At 39.8% G+C, this 11,959-nt stretch overlaps 1 protein-coding gene across 1 annotated transcript; it reads right to left on the minus strand.

Annotated features, from left to right (window-relative positions):
• Window positions 1-10,018: 10,018 nt before the first annotated feature.
• LOC143628221 (uncharacterized) lies at window positions 10,019-11,507 on the minus strand. Its single transcript, XM_077097864.1, has 3 exons — window positions 11,389-11,507; window positions 10,595-10,647; window positions 10,019-10,496 (listed from the first exon to the last, which is right to left on the minus strand). Exons 1-3 carry the CDS (start codon window positions 11,500-11,502, stop codon window positions 10,166-10,168), a joined length of 498 nt encoding a protein of 165 aa, XP_076953979.1. The 5' UTR covers window positions 11,503-11,507; the 3' UTR covers window positions 10,019-10,165.
• Between the last annotated feature and the right edge of the window lie 452 nt (window positions 11,508-11,959).

The raw sequence follows: 11,959 nt of genomic DNA on the forward strand, positions 1-11,959 counted from the left end.
TGGGTCATAACCAGACCCGTACGGTTAATCGTTCGTTTGTTATGCAAAACGTGCGTATTTGCTTAAACGGTAAATACGAGCTGAGGTGTACCTCGTTTTGGCTCAAATGTCACAATGGGCCTCTTCATCCGCTAAGCATTTCCTCAGATGGGACACGTGAAAAGTAGGATGAATCCCCACGAGCTCCTCGGGTAATTCAAGCCTATAAGCTACCTCACCAACTCGGGCCAAAATACGGAACGGGCCAATAAACCTCGGACTGAGCTTCCCCCTCTTGCGAAAACGAATAATGCCTTTCCATGGAGAAACTTTCAACATAACCCGATCCCCGACTTCAAACACAATAGGCCTTTGCCTTTTATCCGCATAAGACTTCTGACGATCCTGCGCGGCTTTCATAAAAGCCTTAATCTTATCGAGCTTCTCAGTCGTGGCCTCGACCACCTCCAAACTGCCCAATTGCTTCTGACCTATGGAACCCCAATAGACCGGAGTCCTACACCTCCTACCATACAACATCTCAAACGGTGGCATCCCAATCGTGGCGTGATAACTGTTATTATATAAGAACTCTACCAATGGTAAGTGACGGTCCCAACTACCACCAAAATCGATAACACAAGCCCGCAACATATCCTCGAGAGTCTGAATCGTCCTCTCGGACTGACCATCAGTCTACGGGTGATAAGCAGTACTGATGAGGATTTTGGTACCCATCTCCTCGTGAAACTTTTTCCAAAACCTGGAGGTAAAACGCGTATCCCTGTCCGAAACAATAGATACCGGCACCCCGTGCCTAGAGACGATCTCACGAATAAACACATCGGCCAACTGCTCGGAATTAAAAGTCTCTTGGATAGGCAAGAAATGAGCTCTCTTGGTCAGTCTATCCACGATTACCCAAATGGTGCCATAATTACCCCTAGGAGTACGAGGCAGTTTAGTCACAAAATCCATAGTAAGATGCTCCCATATCCACTCAGGTATTTCCAACGGCTGAAGTTTCCCAAATGGCTTCTGATGCTCGGCCTTAACTTGTAGACATGTCAAACACTTGCTTACATGCTGAGCCACCTCAAACTTCATCGCAGGCCACCAATAATTCTTTTTCAAGTCTTGGTACATCTTGGTCGCGCCCGGATGAATGGAATAGCGCGACTTGTGCGCTTCATCAAGATTTTTACCTCTGAATCCCCCATACCTCGGTACCCATAAACGCCCATCCTTATACTTTACCCCATCGCCGACGTCTTCCAACAACTTTTCTTGACCCCAAATATGTTTTGACATAATCCATTCCACCTGTAACGCTTCATTCTGGACGTTGGCTATTTGTTTCAAAATGTCGGGTTTGAGAATAAGCTGATAGGATTTCACACGAATAGGTTTCGGTCTCTCCTTCCGGCTTAACGCGTCGGCTACCACGTTAGCCTTACCCGGATGGTACATAATCTCCAGATCGTAGTCCTTAATCAACTCCAACCATCGACACTGTCACATATTCAGTTCCTTTTGCTCGAAGAAATACTTTAAGCTCTTATGATTGGTATAAATAACGCAAGGAACACCGTACATATAATGTCTCCACAACTTAAGCGCAAACACCACCGCCACCAGCTCCAAATCGTGGGTAGGATAATTCGCCTCATGAGGCTTCAACTTCCGTGAGGCATAAGCGATGACTCGGCCTCGCTGCATCAAAACACAACCAAGCCCCTGATAAGAGGCATCAGAATAAACCACCAGATTGTGGGTGCCATTGGGTAGAGCTAAAATCAGGGCATGCGTCAACCTGTTTTTCAACTCGAGAAAAGCCTCCTCCTGCTCAGTACCCCAAACGAACTTAACACTCTTTTTAGTCAACCTGGTCAGTGAAGAAGCAATTTTTGAAAAATCGGGAATAAAGCGGCGGTAATACCCCGCCAAACCCAGAAAGCTACGGATTTCAGACGGAGACTTAGGAGACTCCCATTTATTCACGGCTTTTACCTTTACAGGGTCAACCAGAATACCACTCGGGTTAATAACATGACCCAAGAATTGAACCTCACGCAACCAGAAGGAACACTTAGAAAATCTCGCATACAATTTGTTCTTCCGTAGAGACTCCAACACTTCCACGAGATGACCGGCGTGATCGGATTCACTTTTAGAGTACACAAGATTGTCGTCGATGAACACAATAACCGAACGATCGAGCATCGGTCTACACAACCGGTTCATAAGATCCATGAACGCAGCCGGTGCGTTGGTCAAACCGAAAAACATCACCAGAAATTCGTAATGTCCATAACGAGTGCGGAATGCAGTCTTAGGAATATCTTCCTCCCGAATCTTCAGCTGATGATACCCGGACCTAAGGTCGATCTTCGAGAACCAACTAGCCCTTTGGAGCTGATCAAATAAGTCGTCGATCCTCGGGAGCGGGTACCGATTTTTAACAGTGAGCTTGTTTAATTCACGATAGTCAATGCACATCCGCATGCTACCGTCCTTCTTTTTAACGAACAGGACCGGGGTACCCCAAGGTGAGATGCTTGGTCGAATAAAGCCCTTATCGACCAAGTCTTCCAACTGATAAGCTCCTTCATTTCATTCGGCGCTAGGCGGTAGGGAGCTCGGGCAACGGGTTTGGCGCCCGGTACAAGGTCTATCTGGAACTCGACCTCGCGATCCGGCGGCACATCTGACAAATCATCTGGAAATACATCCGGGAAATCCCGAACAATAGGAACATCACCGACGGTAGCCACCTCGGTATTTACGTTTATGGCATACGCCAGATACGCCCCGCACCCCCGCTACATCAACTTTCCCGCCTTAAGCATGGATATAATATGTGGCGTCGCAACATTCCGATCACCGAAGATTGTGGTTTGAGTCCCATCTGGGGCCCTTAGACGAACGAGTTTCTGACCACAAATGATCTGCGCATCAACATTCGCGAGCCAATACATCCCGAGCACCACATCGAAACAGCCAAGCGGCATCAAATACAACCGCACCGGAAATCTATACCCAGAAAACTCGATGGAACAACCCTGAATAGCCCTAGACACGGACACGGATTTTCCTACGGCGACCTCAACCTCAATCACATCGACTACGCGCTCGGGTGATTTATTCAACGAGGAACAGAAAGCGGCAGACACAAAACTTCTACTGGCGCCCGAATCAAATAAGACTGACGCCTGTAATTCATCAAGTAGAAAGGTACCTAGGACAATATTATACTACTGCTTAGCTACACGATCAACACATACGATTTCAAAGGAATAAGAAATTATAACGGTGGGATGAAAGCTAAATAAGGAAAAATACCTGAAACGACATCCGCATCCTCCTTCGCTTCCTTCTTGGAGATGTTGAAGGCCCTCGCCCTGGCCTTCGGCTTCTCATCCATCTTCCCCTCGAGGAAGTCCCTGCCCGGACCCCCCCCCCCCCTGCCTTACTGGAAGGACAGTTTGATGCCAAGTGACCCGAACCCTTACAGCGGAAACAGGTCAAGGTCGAACACTCGAAATGGGGGTGTCCTACCTTATCACAACGAAAACAGGTGCCAGACCCAATCCTACATTCCCCCTTGTGCGGCTTCCCGCACTTCTTGCAATTACCGAACGCCGCACCCCTTTTAAACTCAGAAGTCTCAGTCTTTACCCTTTTCTCAGACGAATTAAAATTGCTTCCCCGGGCTGCTTACCGTACGAATTTGAGTTCCATGCCTTCCTATTCTCGGTCGGCGGTAACTTCTCCTTCTGATCATACAGCGTACCTGCTAGAGTGACCACCGAGTGAAAAGAGTTCATGTCGGTAGTCAACACACCCCTACGAATATCCACCGGAAGCCCCTTCATGTACTTCTTAATCCTCTTGGCTTCGGGAGTAACCAAATCGGGACATAAACGAGCCATCTTGTTAAACTTGGTGGTATACTCCCGATGCGACATAGTACCAGCCTCCAAGGTCAAGAATTCCTGCTCTATCTTATCCAATTCATGCGGAGGACAAAACTGATCGAGAACCAATTTCTTCAACTCCTCCCACGTCATCCTCCTAATCGAACGATCACCCATAGCTTGCGCCAAGTTATCCCACCAACATAGTGCCTCGGAACGAAACGAGGCAGTAGCATAAGTCACCATGTCATCCCCCTTGCACATACTAACCCTCAGAACGGCCTCCATCTCTCTCACCCACTGATGGGCTGCCAATGCATCTTTAGTACCATCGAAAGAAGGGGGGTCACACTTCTTAAAGTCACCATACGAGCAACCCCGAGTAGATACACTAATAGTCCGCACCTCATCTTCATCCCCACTCGGCACATACATTTCCTCTTCCTCTTCTACCTGCACCTCCTTACTCTTCCTTCCCTTATCCGAACCTTTACCAACCAGCGACTCCTCCATGGCCCTAACGGCTTCAGCAACGATCTCGGGTATGGTGATGTGTGTCTAATAACCCTATAAAAATGACCCTCACAACTAAGCTTTAATACTAAAACGAAAATCCTAAAACCACACACAACCGGCAAGTGTACCGATCGCAAGTAGTATAGACCTAGGAAGTCCGAGTATCGAACACGTGGACAAGTAAGACGCTAACGATTACTAACCCTGGACAAGACCTACCTTAGAATAATATTTAATTGATTTTTAATTACTTAACTGAACTAACTAGACTGACTGACAAAACTTACCAAAAATAGAAAACTTAACGGGGAACTAACTGTGTTAACTTAGGGTGGAGAAAAACATCTACCTAGGTCTGAATCAAATTGTAGGCCTAACAAGCTAATGGATTGAATGACTTCAAGACACCGGTCCCTAAAGATGACACGACTAAGGATCGCTCGGGCTCACTGGATTACCTCTCGGTCTCACTCAACAAGCCTAAACCACTCAAAATCGCCTAAAACGACCAAACCGGGAAACAATTGCGAACGTGTTCTAACGAAGGATCACCTCTCGGTCTCACCAACACTCGAACCTAATGGCAATGAATACTACACAACCAAGGATAGAGGAACAATTCAACTTAAACTAAAATAGATCAACTAATCGCTCAAAACACCTAAACCTGACAAGAAACGAACTCGCTCTCGCGCAATCCTTATTCTAGCATGCAAAGGTAATGAGACGACCCTACTTCTTATCACCTCTCGGTCTCAAAGAAGGTGTCTAACCGCTGTACTTAATCCAATAAATCATGCAACAAAACCCTACGGTGGTACCTACCGCAAACAAACCCTAAACACCAAATCTAGAATCAAACAATGCACCGATCAATCAATACAAAACTAATCAATCAACACACGGGGTTTATGCAATAAATTGATATAATTTCGAGCCACTAAACACAACCTATTTCATGTCTAAATCAAACTTTACAATAGCAATTAAGGTCTATTAATCAAACAATCCATAAAACCTATCAAACACTAACAATAATCATCATTCCTAGGTAGAACTAACAAGTTTAGCCAATAATCATCTTTGGACAGCAACAAACACTCAATGAAATCACCATAAAACTCATATCAAATATCAATTCAAACATTCAATGGTCAACAAATATCGTAAACAAGTCAATATCTCAAGTAATTGCAAAACTACTAATCAATTAAACAAGTATATTAAAGTGTATGATCAATGAAAAATAGGTAAGGATATGGATGATTCCGGGGCTGCTGTTGGCTGTAACAAACAGTGGTAAATGATCCCGAGGCTTGGTTCTTGTGTCTTCTTCCTTCCCTAGCCGCCACAACCTTCAAACCCTAGCCGAAAAAAGATTTCTTCTTTGCTTCCTTCCTTCCTCTGCTGCGATCGCAGCTGCTGATTACTGCTAGGGTTTTTATTATTTTCTTTTTATGTTATAATATTGTAAGTAATGGGCCTCCATGATGCATATGGGTCGGGCTTTGAGCTTTGTCTTGAACTTGTATGTGTAAAAGGCTCGTAAGCTCCTCGAAAAGTCCCGATTTCTCTTCTTTGTAACCCAAAACCTACATGATTGTTAAATATATGTAAAACCTATATAAATTAAGTAAAAGCACATAAAATATAATACAAAACGTAGATAAAACATGCGGAAAATACGTGTGTTTTACAACACATCATATGGCGCTATGGAGCACCTGGTATACCTCATCTGCGATAGCTGCGCGCATAGCAGGATCTAAGGCGGGGTTATCCCCTTTCTCATGAATTGGGGTTTCCTGCTGGGGAGTAGGAATCTCACTCTCAGCTTCGGCACGTGGCTTACGGCCACGACCGCGAACACTAGGACCACCTCTCTTAGCTGCTCGAGTATTAACCATGACTTATCCCTACAAAGACAGAATTTTAACACGATTAAGTACAGGTGGAATTTAGAACATGTAAGGTAAAGGTAAACTGTTAATGACGTTGATCAAGTGTAATTAGTCGTTTACTTTACCCGCCCGTCCTAAGCACCCCATGCCCCTAACCTCGTTAGCCTTTTATCTAACACTTAGACAGTTAATCACATACTGGAAACTTTTAAATTTAAAGGAATGACTAATAATTTAAAGTTACCTCTTGGCGTGCAGCTACTCGCGGTGGGCATACTGGTCTCTTTTCTTACAGTTCGAGTCCAAGCATTCGGGGATGTTCGGATCCCTCGAACAATGGCTCTAATACCAACTTGTAAGGCCCCAAACCCCGGGAACCCCACAGTTGGTATTCATACAAAACACTTATGAAAATAATTAAACTTGAAAACGGTTTCTTCCATTAATACGAACATATCAGAGTGTCAATTTAGCGGAAAACACGAAAAATGAAACAAGTTCCCGAAACCCGGGAGTTTTGCTCAAAACCAAATTAAATATAACTTTTATAAGTCCTTTGAAATAAAATGTTCATAAATCATTCTTCATTCTAGTATGCCCTTCACCGTCCAAGTAACTCTGTGCACATCCAAGCGATAAGGCATCCTCTTCCTAACCTGAAACTCACACTAACATGCACACAAAGTCAGCTTGAGCTGAGTGAGTTCAAGTTTTAAATAAATAATATCAGTAGTAATAATTATGATAGTCATACCAAAAGTTTAAAAAGTAAAAGGGTGTATCCATCAAATCATCATTACCGAAAACTAAACATTCTCATACATACATATACAAAATGTATAAGTAAACATCCTTTCAATTACATCCCTATATATAACAGTATATATATGTTATACATACTCTACAAGCTTTAATTCTTGAAACCGGAATTAACGGGCGTTACATATTTTCAAACCCTTACCTAGTGACAAATCTATGCCCCCACCCCCTATCTCCCTCGGGGGGGGGGGGAGTGGGGTTGTGGCCTAATGTCGCCCAAAACTCTCCTAATTTGCGTCCACTACGCATACTCTTGTACACAACATACCAGTATCAGTAGCGAATCCAGGATTATATTCATTGGGACAATCAGTGGTTTAATCAAAATTTTATGGGAGGTAATCGAAATTTTAACATATAAATGATTTTTTTTTGTTTCATAGAGACCGGTTGACCCATGCTTTGTTTTTAACATGGGTCCTTTGGTGGTTAGTGCATATACATTTATATATATATGTGTGTGTGTGTGTTTTATAGCTATTTTTGTTTTGTTTTTTTTTAAGTTGAAAAGAGTATTTATATAGTTATAAATATTATTTTCAATTTTAATATTTTTATGGTAATGTTCGGTGGAAATGCTTATGCGATTTTTAACATAATATTGATTCTAAAATTACCATCTATAATATATATAAACGAAAACCCAAAAATCCTATGTGTCGTGATGTGGTCGCTCCCCCATTTTATGAAAGCTACCAGATTTCTTGTTTTTAAATGGATGCCTCTCATTGATTTAACCCAAATTCATGGGTATGGGTCTTACCAAAACCAGATAGCTCTTAAACGAGTTATAACATCTCATTATAATAAAGAAAATAAACGGGTAATGGGCATCACCAAACCCAGATAGCTTTTAAATCGGATTATAACATATCATTATTTATGAAACCATTTCATCATCAAACATCAAGTATATTAATTATTAACTTTCTTACAATAAATAAAATTAAAATCCAAATATACATATATAAATATTAAAAACGAATAATGTAAAACAACCCTCGTAAATTTATATCTTATGATTATTTTCTTATTTATAGTTTATTTTTATAATTAACTGTCTAATGATTTGCCATAAACAATGACAAGTCACTTAAATAAAGCCAAATTAATATTCCTAAAACAACACTATTTACTCGTAGATTTAACCACATTATTTAATTAATATTCCTCAAACTACCTACTCAAACCCAATTGATTTTCTTTCATCCACACCCCTTAAGATATTATTATTTCTAATATTTTTCAACTTGACTACAAAGATTTTGACACTATAAACATATAAAAGTAATACAAAGGAAGGCTTCTAGGTACTGGTTTGCTTTCCATTTGTTTTAACTTTGCCTTGAATCTCTCCCAACTTGACTCCCAAATCCTTGTAAGATCCTTATGGACCCCAATAGGTATATCTTGATATGTAAAAGGAAGAAATGCTGCTTCACTATTAACGTGATTTCTCACTGTTCTCTATATTTTGAGGAAATTCACTTGGCAAGGAAAAAAAATATATGAATCTTCTTAAGGTTTAAAGTGCTTGAATAAGACCACTACCCTAGGAACATCACATCATCCGCATATATAACATGTTTAAGAGTAAGACAATTATTGTTTTCAATAGCCACATCCGTAAACACTTTTAAACTTTCCATTGCAAATAATAAGTAGAGAGATAACAGGTCTCCTTACTCACTCCTTGCTTGATATCAAAATCCTTAGTTGGCGAACCATCAACAGTAACATAGGTTCTCCTCGATTTCAAGTACCCGGAAATCCATCCTCTCCGCTTGTTTCTAAAGCCCATCACTGAGTCTAGGGAGCTTCAATTTGCATAATCAAAAACTTTATCAAAATCTACCTTTAAGACTAACTGTCTGTTTTTTTCAACTAACGAATTCATTGATAAAACACCCATAAAATGTTTCTCCCTTTCATATAAGCTGTTTATCCAACTAATTTATTTATGTTTTAGTAGTCAACAATATTATTAATTAGCATAAATTTTAAAATTTAAAACATTTTAACATGTTAAACCAAGCTCAGCAAAAAAAAAAGAAATAAAGGTAAAGAACACATGATTATGAACTAGTTCACTCATTCGCTACTTTGATATATCAATGTTACATCACTTTGTTTCTTCATTCTAAACTTAATTTATCACAATCTTAAACCATTTCTAAGATTGTATATAGATCACATGAATTAATTAATGTACTAATTGTTAAGGGTGGGAGTGCCTCGAGATGCCGCCTTGAATTCCACCAATTCTAACTGTGTGTTATTTATATCAACTACCCTAAAACCTCTTAATACAACACTTCTTTCAAATACTCTGAAACGATTTTTTAAATAATAATCATAAAGATAATGAATTTGGTAAGTAACGATTGAAGGTTAACTTGCACATTCTCTCATCTTTCCTAATCGGATACTACGTCCCCGATTTACACTACTCTAATAGCATGGGATGGTATACCTAAGAGGGCACATTACCCGATTCGTACCCTTCCCATCCTAATATCAATGATCGAAAATAGTTTTACCTGTTTTGTATCACTAGACATGTGTGCCTAATGTTACAAAGTAATTACCAAATAAACCTACTTTAAATAGCACAAACTCTATTGATACTTCAAAGCTACAAAGAATCTTTCGATAAAAATAAAATTCAAACTCAAAAATCTTGTGAATACCAATAACCGTCTTCATTCACGTCCAACCCAAAATACTTTTGATGTTTGAAAACCAGAGGATAAGATAAGCATCAAAATAACTTGACAAATGACAAACATTATCAAGCTAAGGCCTGAAAAATAACTCATGCATTATCACCTAAAAACCTCACAAAATACCATTAAAACAGCATTTGAACATAAGAAAGAACACAAATTATGCATCCCAGAAAAAGGATTATATGCATACCAATTCTAATGTTCCACAAAAGACACAAGTCAAAGTTAAAACGATCCTACAACATACTCGATAGATAATGAAACATTCACCGACATCTCTGATCTAACAACAAACTACCTTCATTCACTTTCTCTTCTTAGCAGGTGGTTGCTCCTCCTCATCCTCCTCATCTTCCTCCTCCTCTTCATCTTCCTCCTCATCATCATCGTCGTCTTCATCGTCGTCGTCGTCGTCATCGTCACTTCCTTTATTACCATTTGCCTCTGGATCCTCCTCATCAGGGTCTCCTTCCTCATCATCCTCTCCTTCTTCACCCGAGAAATCCTCATCTCCTGCATCATCCTCCTCTGGCTCCTCCACATCTGCATCATCTTCATCATCATCCTCTGTGTCACTCCCGTCTTGAGCTTCCGGTTCAGTTTTGTCCCTCCTGTGAAGCTCAGCAAATGGAAACCTGCAATGTTTCCAATCATTGAGTTTACTTTAACTGTTAAAAGTTAACAATACTCAAACGGCCAAACTTCATAACATGCGTGAATAAATTAGAATTACCTTTGAGCATTTCCAGTCAATTTTGGTAATGCATCCTTCAGCACAAATTGTGTCTACATATGCAAACGCACCAAATGTTAAGATGAAATGTGTAAATCTGAACTTCTTTTCAAAGAGCAGGGATGTGTTTCACGGCAAACAGCTTGACGAATAAACAGCTAAAAAAGCATAGAGGAGGCCTTGGGGTGTAAACGACCCAAGCCGATCCTGAGCTCGTCTAAGCTCAAGCTCGCCAGCAAGTAGTTATTATTTATTACCTATTTTACTTGTATTTGTACTTACTTTTTGCGTATATTTAATTAAATATACTTATTTCAATCACAAATTTTCATTTATTAATTATTATAAAAGAATATACTAAACTAAAATAATATAAATAATGAGCTCGACAAATGAAGCTCGGGCTTGTTTATTAAATGAGCTCATTTAAGCTAAGCTCGGTTCATGCTTTTGGGGAGCCGATCTTGAGAACGAGTGGCTTAGCTCGTTGGTACCCCTAAGATGACCAAGCAGAAGCAAAAACAAACATTTGCCCTAAAAACACACAACCCACAGGTCCAGCTACAAAATGAAATCTTAAAAAATTAGGTCTTTGCACAAGTCCACAACTATAACTAAAAGAAAAACTAAACTTTTACTAATAAAGAAACACAAAAAGGATCAAAAATCAAGTTTCCAAATTCAGTGAAACAAATCATCGAACACCTGGTGTGCAAAAACCTAAAAGAAGTAATTCCGTCCAAAACCCAACATCATAACCACCCAAACATTATGTGGAAACAAGCAAATCATACCATGATGAGAAGAGCAGCAACAGATCTCTGAGCAGCCAAAAGGGTTTCAAGAAGCACAGGTTCAGGAAGAGATTGAAGCCCTAAATCAGTGGCGAATGATTTCGTTACTTCCATTGTTACAAGTTGTTATTGTCTTGTGTGTGTTAGGGGTGGGATATGTGAGTGACCGCCTGTTTGAAGAGTGAATCAAGCTAGGGTTTTCAATATCAAACTATATATCGACTTTGACCAATGGTCAAGATAATGAGTTGTGTATTTCTTTAATTTAATTTAATTCATTATTTAAATAATCCTTGATTCAAAACGTTTCTTTGAAATTGTTAATTGTTATTGTTAAATAATAATAATAAAATGATTTAGTGGTTAGTCTATTCTAAATTTGATTTTTCAGAACATTTATTATATCCTACCTATCAAATAATCAAATAATGTGAGTGGGCCTTCCAAAATAATAATAATATTATTATTATTATTTTGAGTTGAGTTTTTATAGTGTAAGAGTAGTTTAAGTGAGAAAAAAAAATTTAGTGGTATATTTAAAAAGTATAATAATATTTTATTAATTTTTGAA

This window comes from Bidens hawaiensis, unplaced genomic scaffold (genome assembly GCF_021521415.1).
Source record: "Bidens hawaiensis isolate Kalapana, Puna unplaced genomic scaffold, B.hawaiensis_p1.1 tig00004839_1, whole genome shotgun sequence".
NCBI classification, from domain to species: Eukaryota; Viridiplantae; Streptophyta; class Magnoliopsida; order Asterales; family Asteraceae; genus Bidens; species Bidens hawaiensis.

Bases quoted from the DNA above. Each gene is read 5' to 3' on its own strand.
- LOC143628221 (XM_077097864.1), bottom strand. From the start codon at position 11,502: ATGGAAGTAACGAAATCATTCGCCACTGATTTAGGGCTTCAATCTCTT. The intron at 10,648-11,388 runs GTATGATTTGCT...TTGCATATGTAG, and splicing joins TTGCTGCTCTTCTCATCATG to ACACAATTTGTGCTGAAGGA. The intron at 10,497-10,594 runs GTAATTCTAATT...GAAACATTGCAG, and splicing joins TTGACTGGAAATGCTCAAAG to GTTTCCATTTGCTGAGCTTC.